Raw genomic sequence first — 17,803 nt, forward strand, 5'->3', positions numbered from 1 at the left:
TCTCCAAGGGCAGAGAGAGTCCCTATACACATCCCAGCACTAGACACGAAAGCATGAAAGTACACATCTCAAGAGGAGAGATGCGGGCGACACGTGTGCTCGGGGGCCACATGTGCTCGGCCCCATGGGCAGAAGCAGCACATGGGCTCAGGCAGCATATGCACCTCACCCCGCTTTACTTTCCTCATACAAAGTGATCCCACAGTGATCAATTTAAACTCTGCTCTGTTGGGGCCCGAGCTATAGGTGAGTGGGTAGGTCGTTTACCTTGCATACAGTCGACCCCGGTTCTGTCTCTGCACCATGTATAGTTCCCTGAGCCCGCCAGGAGTGATCCCTGAGAGCAGAGTCAGGAGCAAGCCCTGAGCACTGTCGCTGTGATCTCACCCCTGCCCCCATATATACCAATTATGAACCCAATTGATGCACTTTTTCCGTTAGAAACATAATCTAAGTTGCCTTTATTTTTGTAATTTGTTGGGGGGAGGGGCACACCTGAAAGTTTGCAGGGTCACTTCTGGCCAGGCTTGGGGACCATACGTGGTGCCCGGAATCAAACCCAGGCTAGCTGTTTACCTGCTATACTACCCCTCCGGGTTCCCATGTCCAATCGAGGCTCTGTTTCCCCACAGCAGTAAACCTCTGTGATGAGCCTCATCATTTAGTCCTTATTTGTACTAGGGCTGAGCGGTGTGGCCCTATCTGCACTAGAAGTCCTTTGGGTTCAGTAACCAGGATTTATGGGTACTTACAATGTACTCAGTAAGCATATGCTAATTCTTGCAGAAAATAAAATGTAAATGAAAACTTCACATAAAAATTTCCCAGGGACCAGAGTCCCCGCGAAAGGGTGTTTGCAGAGGATAGGGTGTTTGCATTGCATGCCGCTGACCCGGGTTCCATCCGAGGACCACCAGGAATAATTCCTGAGTGCAGAGCCAGGAATAGCTCCTGTAATCCCTGAGCATTGCCAGGTGTGACCCCCAAAAGCAAAAAAAAAAAAAAAAAAAAAAAAGAAAAGTTTCCCAGGGGACAGAGCGATAATACAGGGGGTAGGACATTTGCCTTGCACACCATTGACCCAAATTCAATGTCTGGTACCACATATGGTCCCCTAAGCCCACCAGAGGTGATCTAGAGTGTAAGAGTAAACCTCGAGCCAAGAGTAAACCCTGAGCACAGCCAGGTACGACTGCCAAATCAAACAAACAAACAAACAAACAAAAACGACAAAAGAAAAAAAAAACAACCAGAAACAGCAGTATCTGGGAAAAGAATTAAATGAAAATTTACATCATAAAAGTTCTGCTGCTATCACTTAAAACTAAATGCAAGTAAAGATCAACCGTTCTTTTCCTTCTCTTCCGTGGGAGAGAGAGAAGAGTGGGTATAGCACTTGCTCTGCATACCACCAACCTGAATTCAGTTCATGGAACTGCATAGAGTCCCCCCAGCACCACGCGGGGTGATCTCTGAGCACATTAGCTCTGAACACTCACACCCAAAATAAATAAATCCATTAATAAATCAAATATTTGATTGTAATGGAGTCAGTTAGGGTCAAAGGGCTTGATTCCCAGGCTTAAGTACTGCAATACAGTAATAACAGCAAGGCAGGGTAACAATACCGTGTAATAACAGGCATTGCCAATAGGGACTAACACCTCACAAATATTTCTCACAAGTTACTAGGGAGAGATGATTACTGAGGAGAGGCTATCATTATTGTTTTATAAGAGAGAAAGCTGACAGAGAAGATGAAGCAGTTTCACAAAGTCGCCTGGCTAGTAAATATTGCTGTTGTGATTTGAACCCGGACAGCCTGACCCCAGTGCCCCCACCCTTAAAGCTGCAATTTGTATTTCAATCTGCATATCATTCTGTTAGAGATGAACGTGTGATGCAAGACACACCAAGCTTTGGGGGGTGAGTGTGTGTGCGTGTTTGTATGTGTGTGTGTGTGTGTGTGCAACAGTGGGTGGGGAGGGGTGTGTTTCCCTTTCAGTGCTAGTCCCTGTTCCCCGCTTCCCAGCGAGGAAGTGGCACCCAAGAGGGACCCCTGACTTGGGGCGGGGTATGGTGGGGGTGTACAGTGCTAGGGATTCAACCAGGCACGTGCAAGGCACGTGCATTAACTAGCCCCATCCGTGGCCCCGTTTGCGATGGAGTCAGTCTATTCCCGTGTGGTCTAAGCAGCGCCTTCAAGCTCCTGTCAACTGCCTTGAGGACGTGCTCAGGCGCCCAGGACCAAACTCCCCGCAAGAATGAGCATTTCCCAGAGCCGCGCGCCCAGGACCCGAGCAGAAGCCCCTTTACCTGGAAACACATCGCACCCTCCCCTCTTTTTTTTTTTTTAAATAAACATCCTGGCTGGATTTGGACACTCTTAAAATAAGCGGGTCATATGATTTAAAAAAAAAAAAAAAGCAAGCAAGCAGCAGCGGCGGCGGCGGCGGCGGCGCGCCCCCTCCCCGGCGGCCCGGCGGGCGCAGCTGTCCGCGCCCCGTCCGCGCCTCCCCCGCGCCCCGCCGCCCGCATTCCAACTCTCTGAGGTCACGGGCCGCCGCCGCCTCCCCGGATCCGCCCGGCCGGCCCGGGGGGAGGGACGCGCGGCCGCTCTCCGCTGCTCCGGCCGCTCTCTTTGTGCGGCGCTCGGGGGGGTTATGGTGTGCGGGCCGAGCCCGCCGCGGCAGGAAGTGAGGCGGCCGAGCCCCAGCAGCGCGCCCCGGCGCGGGCCGGCCGGCGGGTGCGGCGCGGCGGGGCCCCGGGAGGCGGGTCGCTGAGCCGGGCGCGCGCGGCCCCGAGGATGCGAGAGCCCGAGCAGGTGAGCGCGCGCGGGGGCCCGGGGGGCGCGCGGGGTGGGGTGTGCGCCCGGACCCCCTGCCCCGCCCCGGCACCGGCCCGGGCACCAGCACCGCGTCCCGGGGAGGTGGTGGTGGTGGGGGGGGGCTGGGTCGTTGCGTCCCAGACCCCGGGGCAGGAGCGTTAACAAAGAGCAAAGTCTTTCCCCTGGGCAGGTTTATCTCCGAGCCGCGCGAGTGAATCCTCCCGAGGGGCTGGAACTTTCCCCGGGAATCCCCGGGCCGCCCCGTTCGGCCGGATAAATCAGGGTTTCAGAACCCCCCCACCCCCCTACTGGGCCGACTTGGGAGAGAAAGTCAGCGCGATGATTGCCCAGATAACTTGGGCCAGGGCTGGAGCGAGCACAGGGAAGGAAGGACGGTGGGGGTGACTGGCTTGTTTTGTTTGTGGATTTAAGTGTTTACTCTGGGGGAAAAAAAAAAACCTGGGGTTTGCAAATTCCGGCTGGTGATTTCTGCAAATCCTGGTTAGATGGGCTGCGCTCGGCATTGCTCCTCTTACTCGTTTTTATTTCCTTGCCCCCTGCTTGCTGGGAAAGCTTCAGAATCTTCTTAGTGTGTGGCTCGCAGAAACTCCAAACACGCCGTGTGCTCGGGTGACAAGCGCTGTGTTCCGAATAGTTGCCCATAGATTTGCTCAAGCTTGGATGTGGCCGCGATTTGACTCCGAAAATCGTTGTCTGTTTGGCTTCTAAGGGCATTTTGGACTCGGCTGTCTATGCACAGATGTTCTGTCCGCCAGAAACATATGTTTGGCTTCATGCTATATCGACCTAGACTTTCCCACTAAAAAATGGCCTTTTAGTGAATTTTTTTAAAGCATCTTTGGCAAAATTACGTGGGAACTTGAGCACCAAGTGAAGGGTGAGCTTCAGAGTTAAGGTGAATTTGAGAAACCTGTGAAAGGGCATTTGAACTGTATGCATTTACAATCAAATGTATTTATAGTGGTGCCACCTATGAACCAGGGCCTCACACATGGAAACCCAGGGCTCTGCTGCCATGTCCCCAGCCAAAAGCATTACAGATCTTCCACAACTCAATGCCTGAAACAGAAATTTTAAAGTGTCTGCTTTCTTATTACATAACAGAAAAGTTTTGTGACATTACGTCCTAGTTTTTCTTTCAAAATTTTGAGTTATGTTCTCTCTAGTAGTTGGCTGAAACATAATTCCAGACCCAACTATCTATTAAATGATTGCATGCTATTTTCCATCTGAAATAGACGGGTCTTTCCCCCCAAAGCATCTAACATTTCAAATCCTGTATTCAAATGTTCATTACTGTATGACATTGTTAGGAAGCGAGTAATGTACATAACTGAAAGTTAAGTTGTGTAACTCATTAAGCAGCATATTGTTTAAATACCAGGTTTAAGCAAAAATAAGCAAAAAGCAAGCTTGAATGGGGTTGGGGGGGTGGGATGAGCCTGATACACACCTGTCAAATTTTTTCTATTACATTATAACCAGCTACCAAATTAAAAAAACAAACAAACATGGACTTTTCCTTTTATCCCTGATGTGTAAAAACATTTCAAATCTCAGGGACAACTAAAAGTTTTACTCTGTTTGCTTAATCAGCACTCAAGTTAATTATTAAGTTATATAGTGTAGTATCTACTGTCTTCAAGACACAGTTCTCTTTCTGCAATGAAGCGACTATCATATTTGAATACCCCCACATGGCTCTCCATAAGTGCAATATTTTGTCTCTGTTATCTATGCTACTTAATTCTGTCCTGATTTCAATTATTGGCTTTGGGTGCCTTTCGCTCCATTTGGGGGGGGAAAAAAAAAGACAAGAAAAAAAAAGTACATCACTTCATGAAATGGTGTGTAGTATGTATATTCACGCATATATATGTATACCAATGTGAATATAAGATTTAATTTTAATCCTTGGAAGCTTTATTTAGAAAAATCGAGAGACAAGTCAGGTTGAGATGTGGGCGACTTACTTCCTAGATGGAAAATGCGCTCCAGTATACTATTTTAAAATTTATTAAAGAAAATAACACTGGGGCTGGAGCAATAGCACAGCGGGTAGGGCGTTTGCCTTGCACGTGGCCGACCCGGGTTCGATTCCCAGCATCCCATATGGTCCCCTGAGCACCGCCAGGAGTAATTCCTGAGTGCATGAGCCAGGAGTAACCCCTGTGCATCGCCAGGTGTGACCCAAAAAAAAGCAAAAAAACAAAAACAAAAAACAATACTGGCTCATCAGGGAATTTTGTATAAAAGCTTATTATTTAAAGTCTTTCAATTCTATATATTTTTCCATTTTTGCCCTCAGCTATTTAGTTTGTACTCTGATACTGCTAACAGCATTGAGAATGCAGGTGGAGACTGTCTTTCATAACACTGATTCTTCAATTTTCCCTTAGCCTGTTTTTACGAATAGAAGGTACTCAGCAAATGTGAATGAACACATTGCAGTAATTCTACAGTTTGACTCCCCCTCCCCCTTTTGCCCCCTCCTGCGATGGACGCCTTATTATCAAAACTTTCATTTTATTTTTCTGGCTCTCTTGAAAAACCCAAGCAAAAACACAAACAGCAAACCAAACCAAACCAAAAAAAAAAAAAAAAGCCGGGGAGAGAAACCCTGCTTGGTTACTTATTAGAGATACAGCTCTGGATGTAATTATAGCATGCTTGTAATCTCTTTTAAGGGCAGCGACAGTTGAAAGATTCATCTTAGATTTCTCACGGTACCTACGACACCCAAGTGCCTGTTTTTGTACAAGGAAATTCACTGGGAAGCTTGGCAAAAGTCGCGTGTGCCGGGCTCAGCCCCGCGTTCCAAGCTCTGCCACCCTCCCCCTCCCCCTCCCCCCCACAGCTGTGCCCATCACCTTTGGGGTGGACACGCTGGATTCTGGAAGGAGCTGGGCTTTGGTCTGCTAGTTTGGGGGGTGGGGGGAGGGGGAGGGGGAGGAGGATCCAACCGCTGTAACACACACACACACATACACACACACACATCTCCAGAAGGGGAGGAGGATCCAACCGCTGTAACACACACATACACACACACACACACACACAATCTCCAGAAGGGGAGGAGGATCCAACCGCTGTAACACACACACACACACACACACACAATCTCCAGAAGGGGAGGAGGATCCAACCTCTGTAACACACACATACACACACATACACACAATCTCTAGAAGGGGAGGAGGATCCAACCGCAGTAACACACACACACACACACACACACACACACACAATCTCCAGATCCGTCTACCCCCTGTTTAACTTCTGCCCCGGAATGCGGTTAAGACCTTTGTCAGTGACGCCTTTGGGGGTCCGAAGGCGCAATGCCCACAGGCAGGCGCGCCCCACCCAACCCGCCCAGCGCCGGGGCCGCGCCGGCTGGGGCCTTTAAAGGTTCCCTCCGGGAGCCCCGGGCGCGGTCCTTCCCCCGCGCGGCCGTCGGGAAACGCGGCCGCTGGCCGACGGTTCCGGCGCCTCGGAGGCTGCGCCGTGGCCGGGCCACGCTGCTCTTCCGGGGATGGGGTGCGGGGCGCCCGGCTCTGCGCGTGCCCGGCCCGGGCTGCCCCTCGTTAGCCCGGCGTGGTGCGAAACGCTTTCGCTTGGTGGTGGGTGGGTAGGGGGGACTGTGCCCCCCGCTTAGGCGTCAGGCCCCCTCTGTGAGCTCTTCCCCAGCCCAGAGAGGAGTCGTGGCACGCTCTCCTGGTGGAAAACAACGTGTGTTTTATTTGCTTTGAACTCCACTTCCATCCCTTGCTAAAGAGCACTGTGCCTCCCTTAGGGTGATTTTACTTCATGGGGTTTGAGACTTGGCCGCAGCATTGAAAAATAAAATTTTGAGGGCTGGAGCAATGGTAGAGTGGGTAAGACGCTCTCCAATGCAATTACCATCCTGGGCATTGCATTGATTTGCCTCTGCGAGAGTAGAGATAAATCATATCATGGCTAGTGGTCATGAAGATATCAGTAGTCAGGGGACCATCTGGTCCCCTGAGCTCCACCCCCCCCACCCCGCAGTGATCCCTGAGCACCTCCCACAAATAAACAAAAAGTAATAAAAGTTTGTGTCACACCCAGGGAGGCTCAGGAGCTACTGCAGACTCCGTCCTGGGGTTGCTCCTGGCGTTGCTCCGGGGATTGTTGCTCTGGGTGCTGATCTGGGCCTCCTGCAAGCAAAGCCTGTGCACAGTGCGCATTTGGAGGCATTGCAGTTATCTTGCTGCGGGGCTGAGGAGTCATGGCATTTAGAGTAGGCGGGAGCCCAAACAATAAAAAAATAAGTTAAAAAAAATGTGAGTCCTTGGGTTCAATCCCTGGCACTGCATAAAACAAACAAAACTATAATAAATGATCTAAAACAGGAAGAGGACCACCGAAGCGGCAACATGTGAATTTGCAGTGGGCGCATCTCTTTTAATCCGGAAGGGAGCCCCCTCGGGGTATGTTTGTAGGTGGATGGATGGAAGGGTGTGGGGTTGGAGTCCCAGAGCCTTGGGATCTTCTTTTCCTGGGGGGAGAGGGAAACCCCCCCTTTTTAAAAAAATACAAGCTTTTAAATTTTTTTTTTTTAAGTTAAATGCCAGCTCCTAGCTGGAGAGATAGCTGTTATGGTGCTTGCCTTGCACCCAAGCCATTTCCCTTTCTGTCCTCGCACCCTGGTCCCCCAGGTGTGATCCCTGAGTGCTGCCAGGTGTGACCACAAACGAACCCACCCACCCCGCGCCCGCCTTGCGTGTGCACGCATGATCGGTGTTGTTGGTCTCTCCCTAGCACTGGCGTGGACGTTGCCTTCTCGGGGCCCCTGGAGACTCAGCTGCGTTTTGATGGCGGCAGCAGCTGCGGGCTGAGCAGCCCTGCATCCGGATTGCATCCGTTCCTGGAGAGGATCGCTGTCTGCCCCCGGCCCCGCCGCCTTGCGGGCGGAACTTGCCCCTCGTGCCTGTGCACGCTTGACGGGGGGAGAAGATGCCACTGCCGTTCGGACTGAAACTCAAACGCACCAGGCGCTACACCGTGTCCAGCAAGAGCTGCCTGGTGGCGCGCATCCAGCTGCTGAATAACGAGTTCGTGGAGTTCACGCTGTCGGTGGAGAGCACTGGCCAGGAGAGCCTGGAGGCGGTGGCGCAGAGACTGGAGCTGCGGGAGGTAAGCAGCTGAGGAAGGCCACAGGCTCCTCCGGCTGGGGGGACCGTCCTTACTTCCCCGTTATCCGAAGCCCCCTTGGACAGGCAAGGCACGTACCTCTGGTCCCTGGGCTCTCACCGTCCCCTGCGAGAGGGTTTTCTTAGGAGCTGCCTCGTAAGGAAGTTGAGAGTAACTGGGTTTTGAAAAACTTTTATATTTTTCTGAATTTTATTTTATTTTATTTTATTTTTTGTTTTTTGGGTCACACCCGGCGATGTTTAGGGGTTACTTCTGGCTCTGCACTCAGGAATTACTCCTGGCGGTCCTCCGGGGACCATATGGGATGCTGGGAATCGAACCTGGGTTGGCCGCATGCAAGGCAAGCGCCGTACCCGCTGTGCTATTACTCCAGCCCCTGAATTTTATTTTTATATGCCAAATACAGTAACAATAAGAGGTCTCATTCTCCTGATCCTGAAAGAGCCTCCAATTGTTGGGAAAGACGAGTAAGGAGAAGCTGCTAAAATCTCAGGGCTGGGATGAATGGAGACATTACTGGTACCTGCTCGAGCAAATCGATGAACAACGGGATGACAGTGATACAGTGACAGTGATTTTATAAGGTTGTTCACAATAATTTATCACATTCGATATTCCAACACCAACCCCTCAACCATTACACCTTACCCACCACCATTATTTCGAATTTTCCCAACCACGACCTAAGCCTGCCCCAATAGTAGGCCCTAACTAATTTATTTTGTATTGCATATTATGAATAATTCTCTAAAAATGATCAAAAAATGGTTTCCTGGGGCTGGAGTGATAGCACAGTGGGTAGGGTGTTTGCCTTGCACGCAGCCAACCAGGGTTCAATCCCCAGCATCCCATATGGTCCCCTGAGCACCACCAGGAGTATTTCCTGAGTGCAAAGCCAGGAGTAACTCCTATGCATCGCCAGGTGTGATCCAAAAAGCAATAAATAAATAAATGCCACTATAGTTTAAAAAAAAAAATGGTTTCCTTAGAAGAAAGTGTGTAAGAATTGTATATCATCTGAAAGGTTTTTTTTTTTTTTTTTGCTTTTTGGGTCACACCCAGCGATGCTCAGGGGGTTACTCCTGGCTTTGCACTCAGGAATTACTCCCGGTGGTGCTTGGGGGACCATATGGGATGCCGGGGATCAAACCCGGGTCGGCCGCGTGCAAGGCAAATGCCCTACCCGCTGTGCTATCGCTCCAGCCCAAGAATTGTATATCATCCTGGAGCCATTGAGCACTTGTATAAGAGATTACTAACATGTTGTTATATGTTGAGCCTTGTGTGCTAATATTATTTTAATTGAGATTGATTGCCTTCTGCCTTACATCCTATACAAGGTGGGATACTCCTGGGACATCAGTGGCAAATGCTCGCCCCAGGAATTCTAAAATTTTAAATAAGGTGATACAGCTGGAGTTAAATTTTTTTTCTTTGAGTTAAATTTTTAACTGGTTGGTGACTTTGGGGTCTGAGACATCTCTGCAGCTTGTTGATCTCTTTTGAAACTTATTTGTGAGTCTCTAAATGAGCCTGTTAAGGAGTTTATATTGTGCCACAGGCAGTTTGTGGGCCAGATTCTCAGAACAGGGGGGGTGGGGGGAGGTCGCCCATCCCTGACTCCGTAAGACCCTTGAGAGTTTGGTGACAATACCTGCATACCTGAGGAAAAACTTTTATTTTTGGCATTTGGGCTGTACCTGGGTGCTCTGAGCTACCTCCTGTGCAGTGCTTGGGGGCACCTCCCAGAAGTACTTGGGGCCTCCTGCAGAAGTATAGGGGATCAAATATGGGGTTCCCACATTCAAAGCATGCAGTCGAATGCTTGGAGCTTTCTCCCAGGCACTTGAAAAGGTTTACATGTTCTTCCCATGTAATATATAGCCCAGCACAACTGTGAGTGCATTTTGGGTTCATCAGGTTTCTGTTTCCTAATCTCAGGTGGGTTGTCTCGGTCCTGTATGGTTTCCCATCATTTGTGCATCTGCATTTGTGGACTTTTGCACAAGCTGCGTTGAGGGCCTAGAGCCAGCTTTCCACTGGGGGCCATGTGATTTCACCTGAGGGGCCTCAGCACATTCCCAGGGCTACAGGTGAAAATCATTTAGTGCAGGGGAGGGGGGGTGATGATGCGGGGGGGGGGGGGATACTATGGTATGAGACTAGGGGTCCGATGCATAAGTCAGGGATGGAGGGAAGTATAAGAAAGGAACAAGGTTTGGAAAAGGCTGAGAAATTGATCTTGAGATATACGGACTGGATTTGAATTCTGGGCTAGTATATGTGACCCCCTCATCTGACCTGGGAGATAATAGTCCAGCTCTCGGAGGGACTTGGTCAATTAATGTGTGTGTAAATGCCACAGCTCTACCTAGTCTTCACAGATAGATAGAGTGATCATAGGGGGTTTGACTTGGGAAGCCTCTAGTTAGTAGGAAGCTGGGTGGAATCCTCAAATCCACGTGATTCTATACTTTTGGGGAGCACACCCAGAAAGTACTCAGGGATCGCTCCTGACAGTTTTGGGGGATCATGTGATCCTGGGGATCTGAACTGGGGTCAACTGCATGCCAGGCAAGAAGCTTACCTACCTACACCGATTCTCTAGTTCCATAATGGCTTAAATTTAAAACAGTATGACACCCCGTGAAGAAAAGAGCCCCAGTTAAACTGAGGGCCCATCTAGCCTTTAGCTGTCTGATTCTGAGTAAAGGAAAGATGGAGAAATGGCTGATTTCTACTTAACTTCCTGTGAGAGAGTTGTAACTGGGAATCCCACTCATGTGACAGTTGATAAAAAAAAAAGTCAGCAGTCAGTAGTCATTGGTTGGAATCAATCACAAGTGTGTGTGGGGTGGAGGGTAGATTAGATAGAGAAGGGAACAGAATGATAATAATCGCTGGAAATTATTACGCTGGACAAGAACTGAATGTTGAAAGTAGATAAAGGGATGTACTTGATAACCTTTAAATATCTGTATTTCAAGCCACAATGCCCAATAGGAGGGGAAAGGGAGAAGGAGAGAAGGAGAGGGAGGGGGGAGGGAGAAGGGGAGGGACTAGGAGAGGGAGGAGAGAGAGAAAGAGAAAGAGAGAGAGAGAGAGAGAGAGAGAGAGAGCCCACCTGCCTGCCATAGTTTTTTTTTTTTTTTTTTTTTTTTTTTTGCTTTTTTGGGTCACGCCTGGCGATGCACAGGGGTTACTCCTGGCTCTGCACTCAGGAATTACCCCTGGCCGTGCTCAGAGGACCATATGGGATGCTGGGATTCGAACCCGGATCGGCCGCGTGCAAGGCAAACGCCCTACCCGCTGTGCTATTGCTCCAGCCCCTCCGCCATAGTTTGATGGGAGGGAACCTGGGGACACTGGTGCTGGGAAATGTACACTGGTGGAGGGATGGGTGTTGGAACACTGTATGACTGAAACCTAATCACGAACAATGAACAGCTTTGTAAGGGTCTCTCTCACAGTGATTCAATTAAAAAGTTAGAAAAAAAATTAAAGCCTCCCAAACCCCGATAAAAATAAAACTCCTTTTGTTATTAAAAAAAAAAAAGAGGCAACTAAGCAGTCGGGCCGGGAGATGACATGCAATGCGGGAGCCAGGCTTTGCGAAGCCCAAGAGCCTGGGGATCTGTCACCACCCCACATGGCCCCCACAAGCACCAGGGGAGCGACTCCTCTGCTTCAAGCTGGGAATAGCTCCCGGTCCTGCTGTGTGTGGCCCCCAAACAAACTAACAGGGCCAGCTAATAAGTGGTGTGTCTGATGACCATCCACCCATTTGTCTACTGAGGATGGAGATGCAGTGGCAAGCCTTCCTGTACTAGGCGGCACTCCAGTGTAGGTACTGCTAAAACAGAGTCACAGTCCTTGCCAAGGGACACTTTGCAGGGCCAGTGATGGTTCGGGGAAGTGACTTGAAGGGAGTCTTTGTAGATGGTGGTCTCTCTTCCCCCCCCCCCCCTGCTTTTTTTGGGTCATACCTGGCGATGCACAGGGGTTACTCCTGGCTCTGCACTCAGGAATTACCCCTGGTGGTGCTCAGGGGACCATATGGGATGCTGGGAATCGAACCCTGGTTGGCCGCGTGCAAGGCAAACGCCCTACCCGCTGTGCTATCGCTCCAGCCCCAATGGTGGTCTCTTGGATTTGGACTACAGACAGAAGTGGGTAGAATCTGGATACCCAGGAGGTCACTACCGCATGTTGTCGAGGGACGAGCCAGGGCTCTATGTTGATGCTCTGGTTGGCAGTAACTGGTGAGTTTGAACAGGCGAAGCAGGAACGGAAGAGCAGGGTATGAAATGGGAGAGGGAGAGGAGTGTGGTGAGTTTTCCTTTGGGAATTCCTGATGTGGAGATGCTACTTGGGGAGGTCGAGCCAGCAAAGGCCCCTTGGGTCTGGGGTTCAGGGAATGATCAGACATGAGGGGGAAACAGACTGTGGGGAATGCTCAGTAGAGTGAAGTTCACAGGAGCTGGGAGAGGGCAGGAGGCTGCCTTGGGGAGAAAAAGAGTGGTCTCTGGTGGTCTCTGGTGGTCTAGGGTGGGTGCCCCGAGTTTGAACAGAGCGGGGAGAGTCTGGAAACAGGCGCAGACCCCTGACAGTAGGTAAGGCCTTGTTTACCCGCTTACTTACCTGCTTGGCAGGGCAGACCCTGCTTCCATTCTCAGCACCTTAGAGGGTTCCCTAAGTACTTCCGGGAGTGAGCCCTGAGCACGGCTGGGTACTTTCCCAACAAAGCAAACAAGGGGAACTGTTGGAACAGCCCTAGAAGGAGAGAGGGAAGTGGGGTGTAGGAGAGCCGACCTTGGCCTCCCTCCCTCCCTCCCTCTCTCTCTCTGTCCCTCCATCCCTCAGTCCCTTCCTTCCTTCCTGGGACTATTTGCTGTTCCTTGCTCCTGATCTCCGGGCATCACAGGTGCTAGAATGGTGCTAAGCCTTCTCCGGGGGAAGCCTGTGCGTCTCCTGGCCCCACCAGAACTGTTTTTTTTTTGGGGGGGGGGTCACACCCAGTGATGCACAGGGGTTACTCCTGACTCTTCACTCAGGAATTACCCCTGGCAGTGCTCGGGGGACCATATGGGATGCTGGGAATTGAACCCAGCGTGCAAGGCAAAATGCCCTACCCGCTGTGCGATTGCTCCAGCCCCCAGGACTGGTTGTTAAGAGCAGGGCGGAATGCTTTGAGGCGGGGCTGGAGTGAGACCGCCCTAGAAAGAGACCCATGAAAGTGTCTTGCCCCTGGATAGACTTTCCTGCCCTTGACAGTTTGGGTTAGAAAGTTTGTCCAGCAAATTTTCCTAGCTTCAGAAGCTGGGTTCTGTTGTTGCCAGTAAACAGAAGGCTCAAGCCCCAGCCCTAATCTTACCCAGTGACCATTCAGACAATCTGAGTCAGGGCAACACTTATTCTTAGCTTGAGTCCATAGATCTCCTCTGAGATACTGGCACCCAGCTGCCCTCTCCTCAATTTGGCTGATAAGCTTTGATGAGGGCCCCCCACTCCCCTGGGGAAAAAAAAAATCCCAAAGCCAAAACAATTTTTTTACTTAAAAAAAAAAAAAAAGAAGTTTTCAGTTTTGAAAAGTTCCAGGTTGTTGAGGTTGCTGGAGGTACTAAGCTCTCATGGGCATTATCACCTTAGTGGAATGGCAGAGTGCTGATGGCCAGGCTTACCAAAGCTAATGTCCCAGGTAATAACACCTGCGTTCACTCAGCTCCTGACAAGGTTTATCAAGGATGGATAAAACCTGGGCACACGCTGCTCTCCGCCCAGCTGTGATCTGGAGTGGCCCCTCCGTTCCTGAACGCCCATGATCCCAGAGGCCCACTCACTACTCTCGGCACCCAGCATCTTCTTGCAGAAATGCCTCTAGACTGTGAACTATGTAAGATGTAAGCTATGGCTCCATGCCGTCCCGGGAGGGGAAAGGTTTTTCTGTCTCTACTTCACATGCTCTTCATTCTCAGCAATGAAAAACAAATTATCAAATGATGTCTTTTTGGCAGGTCTGATTTCTGGGGGAAAATTCCAAATAATAATAGTGAGTTTTCTGTTGAAATATTGGTGTAATCAAAGTAAAGAGAAAGTAAAGTGGAAATCATCAGCCACACAGGCGGGGGGAGGCGGGGATGGGGGTGGGATGGGAGGTTTACTGGGGTTCTTGGTGGTGGAACATGTGCACTGGTGAAGGGATGGGGGTTTGATCATTGTATGACTGAGACTTAAGCCTGAAAGCTTTGTAACTTTCCACATGGTGATTTAACTTAAAAAAAAAAAAAACCTGGGCACAGGGCAGGATGGGAAAAAAAAATAAAGAATGCAGATTTCCTGATAAATGATAAGAGAGGAAGCTGCCAAGGGTCCCAGGTATGTGAGGCAGGCTGCTTGGGACCCCCCCCCCCCCGGGGCAAACAGGAAGCTGTTGGTGAGAACTTGGACCTCAGAAGGGAGATGGAACTGCTCCCAGAACCAGGCAGGCTTCTGGACAGTGCTAGGATGGGCACTGCCTCTGTTTACCTGTGGGGAAGCCTGTTGACTGGGTGGTGAAGACCTTTGTTATGGGCTGGAGAGTGCACCGGGAAGGGACTTGCCTTGCATGTGGCTGACCCAGCTAGGTCCCCAGCACTGCGTGTGGTTCCCTGTGGTCATCTATAGGAATGACCCAGGAACAGCCCCTGAGCACTGTTGAATGTGCCCTCCCCTAAAACAAAACAAAAAAATAGCAACAAAAAGGACATTTGTGGACCGGAGAGATAGTTAGGCAGGTAAGGTGCCTGCCTGAGCATGTGCCACCTGGGTTCCGGGGTTCCGTCACTGGTATTCAGTATAATCCTCCGAGCCTATCACGAGTGATCCCTGAGCACAGAGCACCGCTGGGTGTGGCCCCCAAAACCAAAATAAGACACCCCTGCTCCCCCCTAAGGACTGCCAGTTGTGCATGCCAGCACCCCAAAATACAAAAACCAAAACAGAAAAATAAGGGCCAGGGGTGTAACTCAGCAGTTAGGGCTCTTATTTATTTATTTATTTATTTAGCTTTTTTGTATAACCCCAGCGATACACAGGGGTTACTCCTGGCTCTGCACTCAGGAATTATTCCTGGCGGTGCTCAGGGGACCATATGGGATACTGGGAATTGAACCCGGTTGGCCGAGTGCAAGGCAAATGCCCTACCCGCTGTGCTATTGCTCCAGTCCCCAGTTAGGGCTCTTGTGTTTCATACATGAAACCCTGGTTTTGATCCCTGGCACCGCCAAAAGGAAAAATAAAGGCAATAAGGAAAGTTATAAATCCTTGGAAACCTTTCCAGGACCATATTTTCACTATTACATGTTTATCATTAATTTTTAAATTTTATTTTTATGCAGTTTTCCACAGTAATTTGTTGTATTTAATATTTCAACACCAGTCCCACCAATATTACACATCACCATCTCACCATCATATTTCGAATGTTTCCGCCCCGACCTCCAAACCCTGCCCCCAGAGTAGGCCCTAAATAATTTATTTTGTATTGCTTGTTATGAATAATCCACTAAAAAACGATCCAAAGAAATTTCCCTAGAGGAAAGTGTGTGACGATTATTGTATTTCACTCTGGAGTCATTAAGCCCTTGTATTTGAGATTACTAACATGTTACAGGTTGTGCCCTGTGTGTTTATACATATACATACATGTACATATGTATATTTCACTGTTATTTTGGGGTGCCTGGTGACCCACACTTTCTGGTGCTCAGGCGTCTGTCTTGATGTACTGGGGCAGCCATGCGGTATCTGGGATTGAACCTGGGCCTCCTGCTTGAAAAGCCTGTGTTCTTCTCACCGAGCTGTGTCTGGTCTGATAATAATCTGAGATTTATTATTTGTTTCTTGGGGCCAGACTTGGTGTGCATGCCTTCCACCCTAGAAAACATTTTACATAGCTTTGTGTATTTCAAAAATGCTCTTTTCTCTGTAAACTTCCGTGTTTTGACTTTTGGGTTCTCTCTGAAGTTGTTAGAAATTAAGCTAGTTTTGATTGCTCTGTGAGGTAGGATTCCTTTGTCCAAGTGTCAATTTTTTTTTTTTTTAACTGAACTTTGAACAAATACTTCTTTGTGTTTTCTGGTTTATGCGACTGTATTTTGGTCTAAGGAATTTATTGGGACAGAGAGGAGTCACACTCGTGATGTCCACGATTACTCTCAGGCACGGCTTTGGAGAGCGTTTTATATTAGCGTCCCAGCTATTCCAAGCATCCGCTGACCTTATATTGACTGTTATCTGAGTCGACCTCAAGAATTTCATGTACTGGCTGTTTTCATTTGGATTCTAAAAATAGCTGAAATATGTGTAAGATGAAAGTATAATACCTGCACACTTGCAGTCCTTTCGGCTGAGTCATTGATTACTCATTCAGGTATGTGTATGTCATAAAGCAGGTAATATCTAAGTATAGACAAAGATCAGTAAATAATTTTAGTTAGCTCTATTGAACCAGCTGAATCAAATATAAATCTTGGCTTGGCCTGTTTAAATGGATAAAGCAAGCTTTCCAAAGTACAAAACCAATTATAAATGAGCAATGACTTTTTCTTGATAGTTTTTTTTTTTTTTTCTGTTACTTTTCTCATTGGACTGAGCTAATTAAGAGCTAGCTGTCAATATAGCTGCCTGCAAGGCCAGTGCTTTCCCTTCTGGGCGATATCTCTGGCCCTTTGTTCTTTTTTTTTTTTTTTTGGTCACACCCATCAATGCACAGGGGTTATTGCTGACTCATGCACTCAGGAATTACTCCTGACAGTGCTTGAGGGACCATGTGGGATGCTGGGAATTGAACCTGGGTTGACCACATGCAAAGCAAACCAGCCCCGCTTTGTCCTTTAAAAAAATAAATTCAAAATGATTTTAATTCTCTCCTCTCCCTTTTTTTTTTTTTTTTTTGCGCTACCTTGCCCAGCAGTGCCTCAGTGCTCAGGGATTACTCCCGACTCTGTGCTCAGGGTTCACTTGCAGGGTTCAGGGAACCACATGTGATGCCTGGAATGAAGCCCGGGGTGACTGCATGGTCACGCTTGCTCTCTTGTTCTCATTATGACTGGGGGCTTCACATGTTACTGTGGGGATGCCAGTTGCTAGAGCCACGTCGTGGCCGGTGGGGTGGTGCTGAGGGTGGAACTCTTTTTCGGGCCTTATACATGCAAGTCAGACTGGCCAGAAACAACTCTAAATGTTTCTTGTTTTAGTTTAGTTTAGCTTTTCGGGCCACACCTGTTGATGCTTAAGACCTTCTCCTGGCCTTGCACTTTGGTGGTGCTCAGGAAATACTCCTGGCCCTGCACTCAGGGATCACTTGGGGGCGCGGAGTGCCAGGGACTAACCCTAGGTAGACCCTGTGCAAGGCAGACACGACCATACTGTCCCTCTGGCCTTCACAGCCTTTCTGGCGGTGAGAAGGAAGACAGGAGGAAGAACTAAGAAACTAAGATGCAGGCTCAAAAAATCATTTAGCCTGGGTGAACAGGCATCAGGCCTTCAGTTATACCAGTGACATAAGTGAGGGGTATAGCCATATATTCAGTTTTACCAATAATATAAGTGAGAGGTAACACGGTAGCACTGTCATCCCATTGTTCATCGATTTGCTCAAGTGGGCACCAGTAATGTCTCCATTGTGAGACTTGTTACTATTTTTGGCATATCGAATACACCATGGGTAGCTTGCCAGGCTCTGCCGTGTGTGCGGGCGGGATACTCTCGGTAGCTTGCCGGGCTCTCTCAGAGAGG

The 17,803-nt window shown here is 49.2% G+C and overlaps 1 protein-coding gene across 1 annotated transcript in view; it reads left to right on the forward strand.

The window, feature by feature from the left end:
- Positions 1-2,490: 2,490 nt before the first annotated feature.
- Positions 2,491-17,803, forward strand: part of PTPN21 (protein tyrosine phosphatase non-receptor type 21) — a 100,246-nt gene continuing 84,933 nt past the window's right edge. Inside the window, exons 1-2 of the mRNA XM_055131264.1 lie at positions 2,491-2,824; positions 7,634-8,008. Coding sequence (XP_054987239.1) covers positions 7,829-8,008 — 180 coding nt within the window. The 5' untranslated portion in view covers positions 2,491-2,824; positions 7,634-7,828. The remainder of the gene's footprint in view (positions 2,825-7,633; positions 8,009-17,803) is intronic.

Source organism: Sorex araneus, chromosome 3, assembly GCF_027595985.1.
Source record: "Sorex araneus isolate mSorAra2 chromosome 3, mSorAra2.pri, whole genome shotgun sequence".
In the NCBI taxonomy this organism is placed as follows: domain Eukaryota; kingdom Metazoa; phylum Chordata; class Mammalia; order Eulipotyphla; family Soricidae; genus Sorex; species Sorex araneus.